The 19662-nt window shown below is 46.5% G+C and overlaps 1 protein-coding gene across 1 annotated transcript in view; it reads right to left on the reverse strand.

Moving 5' to 3' along the window:
* MEI1 (meiotic double-stranded break formation protein 1) overlaps positions 1-19662 on the reverse strand; it is a gene marked incomplete at both ends in the record, with an annotated part of 78368 nt that overhangs the window by 12760 nt on the left and 45946 nt on the right. Inside the window, 7 exons of the mRNA XM_080811363.1 lie at positions 3862-4037; positions 4224-4305; positions 7632-7792; positions 8321-8431; positions 10128-10232; positions 11571-11736; positions 18091-18366. Of these exons, the coding sequence (XP_080667489.1) occupies positions 3862-4037; positions 4224-4305; positions 7632-7792; positions 8321-8431; positions 10128-10232; positions 11571-11736; positions 18091-18366 (1077 nt within the window). The remainder of the gene's footprint in view (positions 1-3861; positions 4038-4223; positions 4306-7631; positions 7793-8320; positions 8432-10127; positions 10233-11570; positions 11737-18090; positions 18367-19662) is intronic.

Raw genomic sequence — 19662 nt, forward strand, 5'->3', positions numbered from 1 at the left:
GGAAGAAGACAGAAATGCAGACCACTGACCATATAATAAAATATGATAAACGTAACCCTTATTACAGGGGTGAATAAACCATCCCAGGAGCTCAGGAGAGAGAGAGAATGAAACCTCCTGGATTGCTTGGAGAGACCTTGGATTGCTATGGAATGATGTTTGCTGAATGTATAAATGATTGAACAAATGAAGAACTATTTTTAAACAGCAAACCTATGGAAGGGTCCAAAGGAGGTATAGCTCCAGCCCTGGGGGAAGGGGAAGGACAGAGAAAAAAAAATGACTCTTCCATATACTTCCTTGGGTCAAGGGCAGTGACAGAAAGGTCATTATGGCTGAAAACAATAGGGCAGGGAATTTCTCAGGCATGTGTCAGTGAGAGAAAGGAGGAAGGGGCTTCTTGGTCCTGTTCACCAGGCTGTGACAGGGACAGTGACTGTGAGGCTGAGCAACTCCCCACACAGACCCAGTAGCCTCTTCATGAGGAATTCATGAGTTACTCCAGTTGGTTCACCTTCCCAGGGACTGCTGAGGAGAGTCAAAAACTTCCAGAGAGATAAATAGTATGTTATTCTACTTATATGAGGTCCTAGAATAGTTAAATAGTCAAATAGAGACAGAAAGCAGAATGGTGGTTGTCAAGGGATGGGGAGAGGGAGCAGTGGGGAGTTACTGTTTGATGTGGACAGTTTCAGTTTGACAAGATGAAAAAGTTTTGGAGAAAGAAGGTGGTAGTGTTTGTACAACAATGTAAATGTACTTACTACCACAGAACTGTAAGTTAAAAATGATTAAAATGGTTAATTTTGTTATGTAATATTTTACCATGATTAAAAAAGAAAAAAAACTGCCAGAGGCACAGAAGAGTGTCACAGGCTGATGACATCCAGGCTCTTGGGCAGGAGAGCTGAATGGTAATGGTGCTACAGGAAGTCACTGACCCCCTTGTGTTTAGGCAACTGGTTTGAGGAAAGTTTTTCATGACTCAAGGCCTGGTTCGAATGTAACCTCTCCTGTAGAGACTTTCTTGATTCAAATAATAGGTCATTTTGGCATTAATTGTAATTATTAGTATTTCCTACTATCTGAGTACTTAAATGGCTAGAACCATAACATAGTCATTTCTGTGTCCTCATTCACTCATTCAACAAACATTACATACCAATTTGGTGCCAGGCTTTATGCTGGATGTTGAGTATAAGGGAGTAATTTTTCTCTTATGTTCTGAATGTTAAAATAGGAACTTTGGCCTTTTCAAAAACATTGGAGAGAAAGCATTTGCCTTTCCTCCAACATTTAACTGGCTCCTCCTCAACAAAGGAGAGATTTATCTAATAGGTAAAATGTTAGCTTAACATTTAATGTGCCAGCAGGACAGGATCAAGGTATTAAAGGTTATATTCCCATGAACTTAAACTCTTAAGATCATGGCCAGGTGGCAAAGTGTCCATAATGTAAACATAATTTCCCTGCCTCTGGGCTTCTGGTATGGCCTGGGGGAAAAGAGGGTGGTTCAAAAGCTCTCTTTGAGGGACACCTGGGTGGCTCAGTGGGTTAAGCCTCTGCCTTCAGCTCAGGTCATGATCTCAGGGGTCCTGGAATCAAGCCCCACATCGGGCTCTCTGGTCAGCAGGGGGCCTTCCCCCCCCCAACCCCCATGTGCCTCTCTGCCTACTTGTGATCTCTGTCAAATAAATAAATAAAGGGGCGCTTGGGTGGCTCAGTGGGTTAAAGCCTCTGCCTTTGGATCAGTTCATGATCCCAGGGTCCTGGGATTAAACCCTGCATCGGGCTCTCTGCTCAGCGGGGAGCCTGCTTCCCCCTCTCTCTCTGTCTGCCTCTCTGCCTACTTGTGATCTCTGTCTGTCAAATAAATAAATAAAATCTTTAAATAAATAAATAAAATCTTTAAAAAATAAAAAATAAAATCTCTCTTTAAAAAATTAATTAATTAATTAATTAATTAATTAAAAGAAAAGAAAAGAAGCTCTTTTGGATAGATATAAAGCAAGTATACTAAAATGCTAATGGTAGAATCTAGGTGGTGAGTGTATGCTGTTTTAGTTAGACTTGGACTCCCACAAAAAGTCTTTCACCTTTGCTGTATATGAAAAACTCCAGGCCAAAAAAAAGCCCAGTACGATCTGAAGTCCCAGCTACATTCTCCTATAGTGTTTACAAGAAATAAAGCTGATGTTTTGGTTCTCATCTGATTTCTGATTTTTTTGAACCCACAAGGGGAACAAGACACAAAGATTAGTGAGACATAGTTCCTACCTTTAAGGAGCTCACAGCCTGGGAAAGACCGATATAAAAATGGGGACTTACACCAGAGAGAGCTAAGTGCCTTGTGCATAGATATGCTGGCAGGACAAGTCTCAGCAACCACAGAGCCAGCACAGGGCCACTCCTGGAGCATCCTCTATCTCCTTACATTTGCAACTTTCCCCATACTGTGTAGAGGTCCAGTGACAATCAATCCTAGAATATAATCTCCCACAATCAACAGCCATATCATATATGTGCAGTAACCAAATAGAGTCTACTCAAATCAAGGCCCCCTTCCCACTCCCAGAAGTCTCTGTAACTCGTCTCACTCATTTGCTGGCTCCCCCCACCTCCCTCCTCTTGTCCCATGAATGATTTGCCATCAGATCACACTGGATCTGACTGTCTCTCTTGGACAAGCTCCAAAGGGCAAGGAAAGAGAGTCCAAGTCTAACTAAAACAGCGTAAACATCTAGGGCTTCAGTCACCTTATGGTGGCTGGCTCTTATTTGAAAATAATACACAATAACCTTCCTAAAAGAAAAGAAAGTCCTGGGGAATCAAGGGTGGGAGACAGGCCACGAGGCCAGGGACAGGGAATGAGTCCATACCAGAGAACAAAATGGTGCTGCCATCAAGATAAATGCCATTTCTGGTAATCCCCTGCCCTTGGGGAAGAAAGACAAGTCATGCAATCTTTCCAGCCCAGTTCAGTCACCTCCTTCAGGAAACCTCTGACAGCTAGCTCTGCACTAACCCTATACCGGCCTATTAGTTATACCTGGGACTCCCACAGTGCAGTTTTCCCTTTAGCCCCAAACTGACCACATGGTGTTACCACCTCTTGTCTATATGGCAGCCCACAGCCAAATGCTCACTCCTCAAAGGCAGACATGTGACATATCTCCATGCCCCCACCACTCTTCCCAGCATTCGGAAGCTGGATAAACAATGATCTCCGAAAGTCCTCTGAGCTGTGAAACATAAAACCCTATGAGGTAGATATCTACTGTTTCGGCTTACATGAAATTCACTCCCCTTTTTTCTGTGAACAGTTTTCTTTGCAGAACCATCCCTCTTTTATGTTCACTCTACACGAGTTATGGAGAGCTGACCATATGCCCCAGCCTCCGGGAGAGGGCACTGGCCCAAGCCGGGTCAACCAGAGCATCAGATGGCCCAGCCACAGTGACTGGCACATTACCCCAGCCAGGCTAATGAGACTCCGTTCTGGCCACTGCTGGAAAAGAGAAAGTGTCTTGTTGCTGGAAAAGCGCTGCTCCTGGTCATCTTACCACCCCATGAGAACAAAGCTGAGAGAAATGCAGAACCGAGACATGGAGACAGAGTTCTGATGACATTGTCTGAGCCCATGGGATCCAGGTGGGCCTGAAACCAGTGCTGACCCCTGGCCTTCTCAGTTATGAGCCACTTTGAGTTTCATTTCTGTCACTATAACTTTAAAAGTCCCAATTAATCCACCCCCCAGTCCTGGAGGAAATACCAGGTTCCTGACAAGCAGCTACCTCTTCCTACAGTTGTCCTGGGAGAAGCAGGCTCCACTGACAGGGTCCCGTTCAGCAAGGGCCTTACCTGCACCAAGAGGTTCTGCAGTCCAATGACCAGGGACAACACCTGTGATAGTCTCAGTGGAGCTAGGACAGTGTTCTCAGAGGCCGGTAGTGGCTGGGCCCCTGAAGGCACCAGGGCCACAAGGGCAGAGGAAAAGTTTTGCTGCAGGGCTGTCCGCAGGAAGCACAAGATGGCAGCTGAAAGCAAGAACCCCTTATACTCAGTTCCTTCCTCCTTCCTCACCTCCCACCTAGCTCTGTCACAGGGGCAAGACGGTGGAGATAATAATAGGGTGACCACAGGCTGGTCTGGGGAGAGTGGTCCCATCTTACAGTCTAAGGGAAAAGCTCTTCCTTTCCTGCTAGAGTGCCCCGGGGCCATACCTGAGAGCAGCGCAGCCTTTTTCTTTGGAAAGCTGAGGACCTTCAATACTTGGTCCAGTTCCACGGACAGTTTCTGGTGAACCTGGTAGGGCAGAGGTAAGGGGACACCTCCCACATTCTGGCAGCTTGAGCAGAAAATAACCTGTCCCAATAGCTCCTATGTACCCACACATACCTACTATATCCAGAGGGACAGAGGAGACCACACAGTCTTGTGAGCCCACCGGCCCTGGATTCAGGAATGTGAGGAGGCAAATTATCCTGTACATAGAGGGCCCTTCTTCTCCCAAACCTCCCCCATCGTCAATGAACTCTTCCACCAGGGAACCTCCCTGGCCTCGTGTGTGACTCAGTCTCCACTGCAGCCCACCATCCAGCTTAGATCTAGAGCCAGACAGCCCAGAATCAAAACCCTGGCTCTGCCACTAGCTATCCATGTGGCCAAGGGGAATTCACTGCCCCTCTCCCAGCCTGCCTCATTTTCTTCACGTATGAAACGGGAACAATGCCGCCTGCGTTCACTCCTTCCAGAACTATTGTGAAGAACAGCTGAGGCTCAGCATTGGGGAATGTGTCTTTAAAGTCAAAGCACTGTCCAAACTGAGGGGTTAGTTGGGAGTCATGGGTTCAAAGCTGAGTCTGCCCTGCTCTCCTCACCCAGAACACACGCTGCTTCAAGGCAGGAATTACTTCTCTGCTTGGATCTACCACAGTCTGACACAAAGCAGTTCGTCGAAAATGCTTGGCTAGTGGAATCAGCAGGTTCTAGACAGAAGAACCAATTTGTACAAAGGTATGGAGATGACATACTAATGTAAGATGCTAATAGAGGAAACTGTATAGGAATTATTCGGGAACTCTGCTATCAGCTCAATCTTTCAGTACAGCTAAAACTGTCTTTAAAATAGAGGCTATTGGGACACCTGGGTGGCGTAGTCGGCTAAGCGGCTGCCTTCTGCTAAGGTCATGATCCCAGGGTTCTAGGATCGAGTCCCACACTGGGCTCCTTGGTCAGCAGGGGAGCCTGCTTCTCCCTCTGCTTGCTGTTCCCCCTGCTTGTATGCTCTTGCTCTCTTTCTCTGAAAATAAATAAATAGTGCTTGCTTTGGCAGCATATATACTGAAAATATAAATAAATAAAATGTTAAAAAATAAATAAAATAGGGGCACCTAGGTGGCTCAGATGGTTGAGCACCTGCCTTTAGCTCAGGTCATGATCTCCAGGTCTTGAAACCAAGCCCCACATCAGGCTCCCAGCTTAGCAGAAAGTCTGCTTCTCCCTCTCCTTCTGCCTCAACCCCTACTTGTGCTCTCTCTCTTGAATGAATAAAATGTTTAAAAAAGAAATACATTAATAAAATAAAATAAAAAATCTAGTAGGGGTGCCTGGGTGACTCAGGTCATGATCTCAGGGTCCTGGGATCGAGCCCAGCTTTGGGCTCCCTGCTCAGTGGGAAGCCTGCTTCTCCCTCTGCTTCTGCCCCTCCCCCTCCATACTTACTTGCTTGTGCTCTCTCTCACTCCCTCCCTTTCAAAAAAATAAATAAAATCTTTAAAAAAATAAAGGCTATTAAGAATCAATCACTCAGGGGCACCTGGGTGGCTCAGTGGGTTAAGCCTCTGCCTTCGGCTCGGGTCATGATCTCAGGGTCCTGGGATCGAGCCTCACATCGGGCTCTCTGCTCGGCGGGGAGCCTGCTCCCCCCACCACCTGCCTCTCTGTCTACTTGTGATCTCTCTCTCCCTGTCAAATAAATAAATTAAATCTTCAAAAAAAAAAAAAAGAATCAATTACTCAGGGGCGTCTGGGTGGCTCAGTCATTAAGCGTCTGCCTTTCGCTCAGGTCATGATCCCAGGGTCCTGGGATCGAGCCCTATGTCAGGCTCTCTGCTTAGTGGGAAGCCTGCTTCTCTCCCTCCCATTCCCCCTGCTTGTGTTCCCCTCTCTCGCTGTGTCTCCTTCTGTCAAATAAATAAAATCTTTAAAAATAAAAGAATCAATCACTCAGTCAAATCATCAACCGTATGGAGATATGAAAGAGCAGAGCTGATTTGGAGAGGAGCTAAGAGTTGGTCAGAGGACAGAGGAGGGTAGAATGGCAGAAAATAAGGCTGCAGAAGGACCAAGGTCAGCAGGGTCTCAGCGGCCACGTGGAGTGCAGACAGACTGGCTGCAGGGACGGGAGATATGGAGCAAGGGAAAGGCCAGGGACCAGGAGACTGAAGAGGTCACCTCAGAGGTGAGGACGAACCATTAAGGGAGTGGAGAGGACTTAGAGTGGAGGTGGTTAGGAGGTAACTGGCTGGGTGTGAGCTGAAGACCGGAGAGCCAGGGACACGGCGCAGGTTCCACACAGGCAGGTGACTGCAGCGGTAAGGTGGGCCCAACAGCCTCACGCAGAAAAGCAGAAAATGTTCCTGTCCCCAGTCAATGCTGTGGGCAACAACCAGAAGACTTATAGTACAGCTCCGCCACAGCCCGATGCCCCTTTAGAGGACAAACTTCATTTTGTTGTGGTTTTTTTGGGTTTTTTTGGAGGCCAAACTTTAAAAATGACTTCACTTCTACACAAATGAGCATGTGCCCGGCACTTCAATGGCACAGGGCTGGGCACAGGGCAAAGACACCTCAAAGGCTAGAAGATGGTTTCTATCCGCCAGCAGCAGTCAGGCTTAGGAAGGAGACACCTGAATGTGGAGCAGCCCACACAGGAGTTCACGCAGGGCACCCTGATGACAAGGTCCCATACAAGGGGGCGAGGAGGGACTGAGAGGAAAGAGGTGCTCTGTGGATATGTCCACTGTTCCCCTGTTCCCTGCATCACCTTTCCCAACAATCACAATGACAGCTTGCCTATGTCTGGCATTTCACGGCTTACCACCTAGCCCTATAAGGTCACAGGCTGGCTTCTGCCTTCCTGTCCAATGTGAGAGGCCACTCCCTACATTCTAGTCACATGGTATCTCACCAGTCTCCAAATACGTACACATGTCCAAAATTTGTGCAGCTTCGTGTCTTTTTTTCAAATTGTTCTCTTTACCTGGAATGCCTTTCCCTACTATCTTTGCCTGGTACAATCTTACCTTTCAAAGATTTGCTTAAAGACTACAATACAAAGTTTCCCAAGTGTGGGGTACATGCTGTATTTATTTCTTATTCTTCTGTGCCTAGAACACAGCCCGGCATGAAGGTTATCCATGCATGATAAATTAATATAAACCAACCTGACAACAACCATGGACATTTTCTTCCCCATCCTGTAGGCAAGGACACTGAAGCTCAGAGATTAAATATCTTGCCAAGGTTACTCAGCTAATAAGCCACAGAGTGGGAACCAGAACTCAGGAACTTTGTCACTCCTCTGTGTGCCACCCCATGCCCCAAAGCCACACGGGCTAGTGACTCACCTGCAGACTGCCATCATGCTGCTGAGCAGAGAAGGAGGCAGTGAGCAGCCAGGCGGAACAAAGGAGTGTGGTGCTGGGAGAGGCCCCCTTTGTCCAGGTGAGTACCAGAGTCTTCTCCAGAAGCTCAATCAGAGTCGTGCTACTAAGGAGCACTGCAGCAGCTGGAGATGGTTGGCAGGGTAAGGGCTATGAGTTACTCAGGAGCCCCTGCTCAGGCAGCCGGCATCGCGGTTAGCACCTGACAGGGACTTCACGCACATGTGGTGAATGAACAAAAGGATCAGCTTTAGACTCTACGGGTTCCAGCTTCATTCTAGAACCACAGGTTAACAGAACCAGAAAGGACCTTATGACCATCTGGCCCAGCGACATCCTCCCCATATGTATATATAGTTTTTAAGATTTTATTTATTTATTTGACAGAGAGAGACACAGCAAGAGAGAGAACACAAGCAGGGGGAGTGGGAGAGGGAGAAGCAGGCTTTCCTCGGAGCAGGGAGCCCAACGTGGGGCTCGATCCCAGGACTCTGGGATCATGACCTGAGCCAGAGCCAGACACTTAATGACTGAGCACCCCAAGCGCCCCTCCCGATATATATTTTCACAAGCGGAAAAAAACTACGGGCAGCAAAGGCCACAGACACTGCCCAGCACCCCTCCTATTCATTGCCTTGCTGGGGCCTCAGCACCTCTTTTCTGACTGCTTGGTGTAGTCTGATGAAGGCTCCAGTACAGGAAGTTGAAGGCGGGCTGCAGGATGTCCACGTCAGCGGGGTCGCATTTCCCACACAGCTTGCTCACTGCAAGAGTCCCCAGGCCCCATCATGTAGCCCTTCGTGGGTTCAATGCACACGAGCACTCACAATTCTCACAGATAAATGGCCTTCGACTGGCTAATTTCAGATGTCAGTCTGTCAGTCTTGGGGCCCAAGCTCAAACTAAGTGTCCTTGGTAATACAGCCAAGGAAGAGAAACACAGTAACAAACCTGAAGGCAAGCAGCCCACAGCTGCAGCTCAGGACAGACTACACAAGTTTATGTGATCTAAAGGCATCCTATAACAGCACTGATGCCAGAGAAGACTCCAGGTTGGAGAGCCTGCAGAGATCATCTAGGCCAGCCTGCCACGCCTAGCAGGAAAAGATCCAGCCTCTTAAAATCTTCCAGCAATGGGGCACTCACCACCTTTCCAGGGGACTCCATCAACAACAGTGTGAAGTTCCCTGAATTTGCCATATTCTCTCTCACCTCACCCTCATCTGGCTAACTCCTTAACTCCTACTCAGCAATCGAGATTCAGCTCAAAGTTCACCTCCTCCACGAAGCCCTCTGTAACTTCTCAAGGCAAGATTAGATGCCTATGGCTCCCCCAAACCTCATCAGAGTAGTTATTACACTGTAGAGCAGACATCTACAGAACATATCCCTTTCCTCCTGGGATTCGGCACTCTGCTCCCTGACCTACACCACCTCAATAGGAAACCTACCTAAGTCTCCATTCACTGTTTTGGCGGGCACATCACACTTGACTTTTAAGTGGCTTGTGGTCAACCAGATAAGCAGCCCTCTCCTCACCCGTCTTCTACTCGCAATGCTCTCAAATAAAAGGATTATATATAAATGTATATTACACTTCACGTGTATGTTTCAGGTCATTATTATCCCCTCCAGAGGCCCTTCTGACAGCGGTTTGATTTTGTCACAGGCAGTCTTCCCTCCCAGCTGAGTGTTACACTTGACCTGATAGGCTGGGAGGACAAGCACCAGGCCAGGCCTGAAGGCCCTTTTTCAGTCTGACACCAATCTCATGAGGAGGCCTGGGCTCCAGGCAAGGAAAGAACCATCTTCACCCGTGGCCAGAGCACCTGACAGTCCACAGGTACTGAAGACACACCATTTTTCCTATTGATTTCAGTGTTTCCTCAATAAATCTTCCTAAGGATGCTGCCTATGAAGTGGCAACTGCATTAATCAGCAATGAAAGGTCCTAATGAGGTCTGAGTAGAGGTGAAAGAGGCCTAGGGAACTGTGGCCTGGATCATCAGATCCTGAGTCAGTTGTGGAGTGCGGTGGAGAACTGAGCTTGTACCCAGAAAAGGGAGTCTGCACAGAGCTGCACTGGAGGTCTACTGTGTGCCAAGCATTTGAGTATTTGACATCTAGCTCTCCCTTATCTTAACCCTACATCAGTTAAGTACGACTGTTTTATTTGTGAGGAACCCAAAGCCAGGTGATTGCCCTAGGTTGCATAACTAGCAACCGAGAACAAACCGAGGCATTCCTGACTCCAGAGCTGTGCCTGTCATACAATGTTCTGTTTTTGTTTCTTTTCCCAAACACTCCCATGGTACAATTAAAGAAAGGTCTAAAAGGTCCCACAGCAGGAAGCACACAGGAACAGTGACCCACTAGCTTCTTCCAAAGGGCTGAATGATGGAATAAATAAAGGAGCATGCCCAGCCCTGGGCCCTCAGGCACTGTCCCAAGCCCAGGCACCTTGGTGAAGAAGCTTCATGGCCATGCTGTCCAGTTCTTGCTCTGATGAGTTCTTCAGCTGCACTAAAGAAAGGAGGCTCAGGAGCAATGGCAGGTTCCCTGAGGCTATGAGGAACAAGGAGGGCTGGTCAGGAGACCTAATACTCAGATCACCTCAAGGTCAAACAGACGCCCTACCCCACTGTAAATGTTTGTTGGGATTCACCCCTACCTCCTGCCTTCTTCCTTTAGTACAGGGGCAACTGACAAATTGGGTACCAATTCTGGGCTGGGTACCAGAAATTTAATATTTCACTTAATCCCCCTTGTGAAATAGGGACTATTTCTATTTTGCAGTTAAGAAAACAGACTCAGGGGTGCCTGGGTGGCTCACTGGGTTAAAGCCTCTGCCTTTGGCTCAGGTCATGGTCTCAGGGTCCTGGGATCGAGCCCCGCATCGGGCTCTCTGATCAGCAGGGAGCCTGCTTTCTCCTCTCTCTCTGCCTGTCTCTCTGCCTACTTGTGATCTGTCAAATAAATAAATAAAATCTTTAAATTATAAAAAAAAAAAGAAAAGAAAAGAAAACAGCTCAGAGAGGCTGAGTGACTTCTCCAAGCTCCCACAGCCAGTAAGTGGCAGGGTCAAGACTTGAACTTAAATCTGAGTTCAATGCCCACATTTTTTCAACTATGTTTCCATGAAATCTCATGGCTCTTATACATTATTATCAGTTAGATGTGACTTATCCTTCCCTGCCAAGGAAGGACTCAGCTCCTCTAGACACTCTTAAATCTATCTGAAAACTTTCCTCCTCAGTCAGGACTGGATCAAGTGAACTATAGTTCTCCTCCTACTTCCTCTTAATTGCTTGGAAATTTTAAATTTCAACTTTTTAAAAATAGGAAAACGTAAAGCAATGCCAACCTTTTCAGTGTCTTTAAACTGCACCAAACATCAAACTTCCTGGACTCCAGGGACTCCGGGGAGTCCCATTCCAGATTTGGAAACTATCCTTCTGGATCTCACAGGCAGCTTCTAACACATTTCAGATCCACCCCCTTCCAAGCCCTTGCAGGCTGCTGCTGCCTTCCTGGCCTCCCCACTTATTTCCTGCTTTCTTCTTCCCAAATGGGGGCTACCATTCTTATGACAAACAGCTCTGAACACATGCCATGCTGGGTAGGGACATGCACGCATACACTGAACACACCCACTTATGCTAAACACACAGAAACATTAAACATAAACACATGCGCTCCACATGCACACACACATACAACAAGTATGCTGAGTGCTCAGTCTCTGATGAGAGAAAGGAGGTAAAGTTTAGCTTGATCCCACACTGGCCTGACTTTTATTTTCCAGAGAAAACTCTGACTCTCTCCTGGAGCAGACCTCATCAGGGACAGATGCCCACTCCTGAGTTGAAGGTCAAAACCACCCCCGGACAGCTCCAGACTAACCTCCTGAGGGAGAGGCCCCATGTTCCATCAACAGTTGTTGTAGGATCAGCAGGAAGTGGCCTCGGATGAGACCACTCACTTCGACATCATCATTCTTCCTCAAAAAGGTCCTTAGGACAATCAGTACTTTGCGGGCTGTGTCCACTGGGCTGGAATAGATGAGATCCTGAGCAGGAGAAAAGGCAGCCAGAGCTCAGAAGACATCACAGTTGGGAACAGGTAGATAGGAAAAAGAGAGGAACTGGGGAAGGATCCAGGATGATGGTGTCACAAAATCTGGGGAAGGGAGCACTCCCTTACTTGTCACCTATTATGTACTAATCTGTTGAAAAGGCCCATCCCAAATAGGAAGAAACTGAGACTCAGATCGATTATGTGGTATGCCAAAGGTCACACAAGCCAGCAAGTGGCACAGCTAAGATTTGAATCTCCTACTTCCAAGTCCAAAGTTGTTTCTACTTTCCAGGATGCCTCTCTCCGAAAAGGTAAGTTTTAGGATCAGGAAGAGGTTATTTCAGACAAGGGACCTGAATGTGCCTTAAGGGAGGAAAAGAGAGGGGGATGGAGATGTCACAGGGCAGGAAAAGGATGGGTTAGGACAGATTCAGGGCATGGGAAGGGAAGCGAGGACCAGGTCAGGCCCCTTCTTTTCCACGGCATCTGGCTATTTCTGCCCCAAGCTGTAAAGGCCTTGGGTTCAGAAGGTAGGAAAGGACATTGCTTTTTATTTGCTTTCAGAGTTATTTTAATGAGTATATGTTACAGGCAAAGCCAGTCAGAAGCCACACCAGAGACCATCCTACTGATAGCTCCTGGCACCTACCAGCTCAAACAAGCCAATTCCTTTGGACAGGCTAACATGCTGGGTGCTATGCAGCCAAGGTCACTCACAGACTCCCTTTCCAGGGAGGACAGCTGACACACAGAGAGACATGGCTACAGGGCACCCAGCCAGACAACTCCAGATGTGCTGATCACTGGGTGACACGGGACATCTGGGCTTGGCTCTTCACAAACGCCCACAGCTGCCAGAGAAACAACTACAAATCAACAGCGATTGCTCAACTATGGACTAATACTGTCAGGTCCTGCGATGTGTTCAAACTGCAGCTGTATGTTTGTTGACGGATTATCTGTATCTTCATAACTCTTCTAGGTGTCACCCTAATTTTTCAAATGAGGAAACAGGCAGATTAAGTAGCCTGCCCGTTGAGACAGCGGTGGCTCTGTAAAATCTACTACGCTATGAGTTAAGGAAAAACAGGCATGAGTTTGGCTTCATCTTTGTCACCTTATATAGGGACTCAGAAAACTTCTCCAGAAGGAGATGATCACAGAATAGGAGGGTTAGGGAGACTCTCAGTTCATTTACATGAACTGTTTTACTTTACAGGGTATGAGGCTAAAGCCTAGAGCGGGTATGATTTGCCCAAGGTCACAGGGCCCAAAACCAGTTCCCTGATCCTGCTCCTTCACCAGCACTTGGCTGCCTAGCCAGAGAGCTGGTCCCTCAGGACCCTGAGTTAAATTTTAACAGTCCAAAAGGAAGAAGGCCACACAGCCTTCGGTGACTATGGTGAATGCCAGGGAGGGAGAGTGCACCCCACTGTGTGGGTCAGTGCAGAAGGCTCTGGATGGAACACGGTCCACTCGGCAGTCTCTCCTGCCCAGAGCTGTCCAGAAATTTCTGAGTGGGATCAAGTAGGGTGATATGGGTAAGGAGGAAACAAACAGAGCTTCTGTGACATCATTGTTTTTCACATTTAAACAACCTACATGAAAGACCACCCATTGATAAGAGTGGCAATTAACAGCTTTGTTTTCAGCTGTTAATTACCCATATCAAAAACAGAAATTGGTACCAACACATATTTTTAGACACTTTTCCCCTCCTGTGGCTAGGAGCTGGGGAGAAATGGTAAGAATTATATGTATAAACAGACAGCAAAGTTGTTCCTTGCTATTCTTTTTCACCACTGATGTTTCCAGGATCTAATTTAGTGAAAAGCTCATTAACTTGTAGGCTCCAATCACAGTCATGACCTTTATTAGTTACATGACCTTGAGCAATTTAATAAGCTGTTCTGAGATTACCATTCTCGCTCTGATTCAGCGATAAGCCTAACTGTGTACAGGATAGAAAGAGTGTTTTCCTATATATTCTTTCCACATATTATTCCCATATATTTATCCGCATGTTATCTCCAATTTATACACAAGGAAACTGAAGCTCAGAAAAGTCTTCATCTTCCTGGGTCCCTATGTAGCATCTAGCCCTTGGGATAGATTTTTCTTTTTGAACTCTAGGCCAGCAAAACACAAGGTTCCTTCCTCTCTGCCCAGGAAGAGGGGTAGTGAGGGTGGTTCACATCCAAGGACAGTAACTGGGTCACCACAATAAAGGGCGGAGTGCCTGCCCCAGCCTGCCTGAGACATGGTCTCTCTGAGAATTTGGTCTTAGGATGCCTGAGTGGCTCAGTGGGTTAAGCCGCTGCCTTCAGCTCAGGTCATGATCCCAGGGTCCTGGGATTCAGTCCCGCATCGGGCTCCTTGCTCGGCAAGAAGCCTGCTTCTCTCTCTGCCTCTGCCTGCCTCTCTGCCTGCTTGTGTGTGTGCTCTCTCTCTCTTTCTGACAAATAAATAAATAAAATCTTAAACAAAAAAAAGAATTTGGTCTCTTGAGATTCATTTTCTCTTTGGCTTATTTCCTTTAAGTACTTACACTCTTTAAAGCTAGTGACTCAGGGTAGTTTTCCTCTAAGGAGGGATCATCACCCTAGAAGGACCCAGACTGAGAAAGAAAACTTGGGGGAGGAAGATAATGAGCTCCATTTTATTTTTTTTATTTTTTTATTTTTTAAAGATTTTATTTATTTATTTGACAGATGGAGATCACAAGTAGGCAGAGAGGCAGGCAGAGAGAGAGGAGGAAGCAGGCTCCCCGCCGAGCAGAGAGCCCGATGCGGGGCTTGATCCCAGGACCCTGAGATCACGACCTGAGCCGAAGGCAGAGGCTTTAACCCACTGAGCCACCCAGGTGCCCCAATGAGCTCCATTTTAGACAGAAATGTCAAACAGATGATTCGCTACATGGGTCTGGAGCTCAGGAGAAAGGTCACAGATGGAGACAGAGATTTGGGTCATCGGCATGTAGCAGGAGGCAACCAAATCCATGAGAATTATTGACACAGCCCAGAAAGAAGACACTGAGTAAAAAGAGAACCTAGGACAAAACTTTGAGGCACATGAACTTTCAAGCACTAGCCAGAAAGAAAACTTTTTATGAAAGAGACTGGGAGAAGCACCAAGAGAGGTAAGAGAAAAATTAAGAGAGCTGGTATTGCCAAAACCAAGAGTGTGTCAATAAAAAGTGGACAATCATGAATAACAGGTCATGTAAGATGAGAACCAAAATGTCCACTGTAATAAGTCACAAGAACATTGCTGTTGATCCTGCTAAGAACAGTTTCAAGTAGCAATGCAGGCAAAAGCCAATGGGTAAAGGAATAAGTAAGAGATGACAATTTTGAGAGCAGAAAACTACTTCTAGGGGTTTGGTTGTAAAGGGAAGGATATGAACATGAAAGGGTTCGGAAGGGAGGGACCAGTGAGCGTCTGGGTCCCAGTAGAAGACAACCGGAGCAATCAGAAGTAAGCCTACGGGGCTTAGACTCTACCACTCCCATAGCCCAGTGTCATGACCTAAGGTTTTTGGTTTTTTTTAAAAAGACTTTATTCATTCATTTGACAGAGAGAGATCACAAGTAGGCAGAGAGGCAGGCGGGGGGGGGGGGGGGGAAGCAGGCTCCCCGCCGAGCAGAGAGCCCGACACGGGACTCGATCCCAGGACCCCAAGATCATGACCCGAGCCGAAGGCAGAGGCTCAACCCACTAAGCCACCCAGGCGCCCATGACCTTAGGTTTTTTCCTAGCTTCCCCATTCTTTGATTCTCCCCTCCCAGGGATGCTTTAGAAGTCTCTATAAGGTGACAAATGAAACAAGCATCTGCGATTTCCTCAATGGCAAGGAACAACCATATCCCAATGGCTAGTGCCTAGTAAGTACCAAATAAATGTATGATAAAAGAAAAAGTGAACAACTAAACTCAAGGCCTCTAAAAACCTGCTCCTCCCTATCCTTCTTCAACCTCAACTCCTGTAACATACCCTCCATGCTCCAAAACCTCACCAGACCACTCAATGTCCTTAAATCACAGTAAGAACTTGCACGCTGCTGTGCTGGCCTGGCAGGACCCTCCCCCAACACTGTCAATTGTCAAATCCTTTGCAATATATGACATCTTTCTGCCCCCTGCCTCCCACCACCCAGGTACTCTGCCTCGCCTTTACTGGCACACTGTTAGGACAGGTCCTACTGGTTTGTTGTGTCCGATTCTCTCCCTGGCCTATGGGGCAGGGTCTAGGTCAGTTCTTCCCTGTATCCCACTGCTCAAATAAAGAGCTCTCCTGTTAGATGGAACACTAGTTCAGGGTTGTTTTCTCTCTTGTTCTGAGAGTTAGCTCAGTTTACTCGGAAGAACATTACACAGGGAGTCAAAATCTGGGTTTTAATCTCAACTTTTGTGACCTATGGGAAATCTCCCTAAACCTATCTCTTTGTTCAAAAAGAAAAAAACACCATAAATATCTATATCAGAAGATCTGCTTTTCATGAGAGAGAGAGAGAGGCTTCTGTCCAGAACCCTGATTCAACCGGCCAGCACATATTTTTTAAGTACCTACTCTGTGTGAGAAACTATCCCTGAATGCTTCATCGCAAAGAAAATCCAGTATCTTCACTCTATCCATTGCTACTCTTCCTGGCACTATCTTGCCTTCTTCCTCTATAACTGATGCTTTATTTTTAGCCCATTCCTTCTCTTTCCTCCTCCTCCAGGGAAGAATTTGAGCCAAAGCATGAATGTGGTCCCTATCAAGCCAACACACGTGGCCTCACAAGATGAGAGATCTCAGGGATGGAAGACGAAGATTGAAGTCTGAGTGGGGAGCGTGTGCATGCATGTGTGACTATGGACAGAAGTACATACCTAAGGAAGTGAGGTCTACAACGTGAAGGTGTTATTTTCACCGCAGTCACTCTAATAAAGTCAGTCCAATAAAAAACTCAATAAATCATGTTTGTTGGTGATTAAGAACATCAAAGGAATCCCACTCTTCTCTAACGGGATGTCATTCTTCCTGGACTTTGCCCTGGAAGGGCAAAGTTGGTGAGCTGGCATTGAAAGCGGTGGTTTTAAACTAAATGTCTCCCATGCTGCAGTCAGTTTGGCACCTGCCACTAGTAATCACTCACTGAATACAAAGTGTCAAATGGGGGGCACCTGGATGGCTCAGTTGCTAAGCATCTGCCTTTGGCTCAGGCATGATCCCAGGGTCCCGGGATTGAGGCCCACATCCGGCTCCCCACATCCGGCTCCCCACATCAGGCTCCCCACACATCGGGCACGCTGCTCCATCAGGCTCCCTGCTCGGCGGGAAGCCTGCTTCTCCCTCTCCCACTCCCCCTGCTTGTGTTCCCTCTCTCGCTGTCTCTCTCCCTCTGTCAAATAAATAAATAAAATCTTTTTTTTTAAAAAGTGTCAAATGGGGCAGATGATTTTCTTTTATAAATAAATAACAAATTCTAGCGGTTACCTCCATAATAAAGCTATGTCACTCTCATTAATTTATTTTCTGACATGTTTTCTTGAGCGGATGAAGAAAAGATGGAGCTAAAACTAGTGTATCAGGCACTGCAGACGACAGGCAGCAAGATGACTTATCTGATATCTGATAGGAATTATAGGAATGTCTTAATTCATTAAAAAAAAAAAAGCACTGGAATTTCTCACAACTTGGGGTTACTTGGGGTTTGCCCAAGGGAGTGTATTGCGCACATAATGTTATCTTGTGAGTCATGGTAAAAAAAAAAAAAATGCACGGTCCCTCTATAATCAGCCATCTCCATTCACATGCCCCAAGGGTCTCCTCTGACATTAAGCCCTTGTTTTTTTTTTTTTTTTTTTTTTTTTTTTTTTAAAGATTTTATTTATTTATTTGACAGATATATCACAAGTAGGCAGAGAGGCAGGCAGAGAGAGAAGGGAGGAAGCAGGCTCCCCGCTGAGCAGAAAGCCCGATGCGGGGCCCGATCCCAGGACACTGGGATCATGACCTGAGCCGAAGGCAGCGGCTTTAACCCACTGAGCCACCCAGGCGCCCCTAAGCCCTTGTTTAATGTCAAGAAGACAGGGAGGTGAGAGGGAATGGTGACTGGGGTCAGTATTTCACAGTTCTATCCTCTGAGGAGTACAGAGGGACAGATTTCTTAGTGAGCAAACTTCCATTAGACTTAGAAAAGAGTATGGATTCATAGAAAACAGGCACCTGCCTGCCAGTTCACATGGAAACATCAATAAATCCAGAGGCAGACACAAACATCGGCAGTTGCCTCCTGACCCCAGTAAACCAGCTCCCAGAGAGAGAGAAAGAACCCACCACTCAGCAAGTGGTCACCTACTAGCAAAATGAGCAGGATGCTGGGGCTGCTTCTGAGCATGTGGAACAGGGCTGTTAAGCTGGCAGGAAGCGGGGACTGTCCAGCAGAGGGGACATCATCCAGCTCCTCATAGCTGCTCTCTTCCCAGGAGAACCAAAGTTCCAGGACGCGGTGCCCAAACCTACTCATCAGCTCTGGATGGGACAGGAAGAATCTGAGCAGGAGGGGGTGGTGGGTATAAACCAAGTGCAGGTCTGGGATGTCCTCTAAAAATTTTCTGATGGCAATGACCACAGCCTGGAGACAAAGGAAAAAAAGAAAGAAAGAAGAGAAAGGAACTAAATAAATCTTGCAGAGGACCCAAGACAGCCCAACAAACAGAGCCAAGACGTAACTGGGAAAGATGTACTTGGCATTTCAGTACTCCAGGAGAAAGAAAACTCATTGTGCTCACCTTGTAACAGTGGTTCTCAAATTAGAGTGATTTTGTTCCCCAGGAGATTTTTGGAAATGTTTACATTTTTTATTTTCTTGATTTAGGGAGTGCTACTGGCATCTAGTGGGAGAGAACAGGGATGCCGCTAAATATCCCACAATGCACGGGACGGCCTCCAACAGAAAAGAATTATGTTGTACAAAATGTTAATAGCACCAGGGTTGAAAAACCCAGCTCTATAATGACACTTACTACGCAGTGTTGTAATTATTAGTGTAGGTGTCCACCTCCCACACTAGACTTGAGCTGCTTGAGGAAACAGACTGATGCAGATTAACCTGTGCCCCTGGCATAGGACCTGGCACAGAGGGGGCAAAGGGCATGTGTGTTGAATGATATATTAACCCTCAAAACCTACCTCCTCCCATTGTACGTATAGCAAAGTTTAATCCTTAATATGCAATTCTAAGAGTTTTATACTTCATAGTTTGGGCTGTTTCATTTAGCTCTTTGATCCATTTTGAATTAATTTTGTATATACTATGAGATAAGGGTCCAACTTCACACTTTTGCATGTGGACATCCAGTTGTTCTAGCACTGTTTGTGAAAAAGACTCTTCTTTCTCCCACTAAATTGCCTTGGCATCCTTATAAAAAATATGTGGGTTTCGGGGCACCTGGGTGGCTCAGTCATTAAGCGTCTGTCTTTGGCTCAGGTCATGATCCCAGGGTCCTGGGATTGAGCCCCGCATCTGGCTCCCTGTTCGGCGGGAAGCCTGCTTCTCCCTCTACCACTCCCCCTGCTTGTGTTCCCTCTCTCTCTGTGTCTCTCTCTGTCAAATAAATAAATAAATCTTTAATAAATAAATAAATACAAAAAATTAAAAATACGTGGGTTTCTTTTTGGACTGTCAATTCTATTCCATTGATCTAGATGACTATCTTTATGTCAGAAACACAGTCTTGATTATTCTGGTTTTTTAAAAAGGAATATAAAACTCTTGACTATTTACCAGTATTCACAATAAAGTAAATAATATATAGTTGGATAACATTCTGATTACTACAAAGTTATTGTTTTTCCTGGCTTCTGCAGAACCAGTAACCCCAATACTGAGAAGATTGAACCTACATGCAAGGAATGAGTTGTGGTAAAG

Source organism: Martes martes, assembly GCF_963455335.1.
Source record: "Martes martes genome assembly, chromosome: 8".
Classification (NCBI taxonomy): domain Eukaryota; kingdom Metazoa; phylum Chordata; class Mammalia; order Carnivora; family Mustelidae; genus Martes; species Martes martes.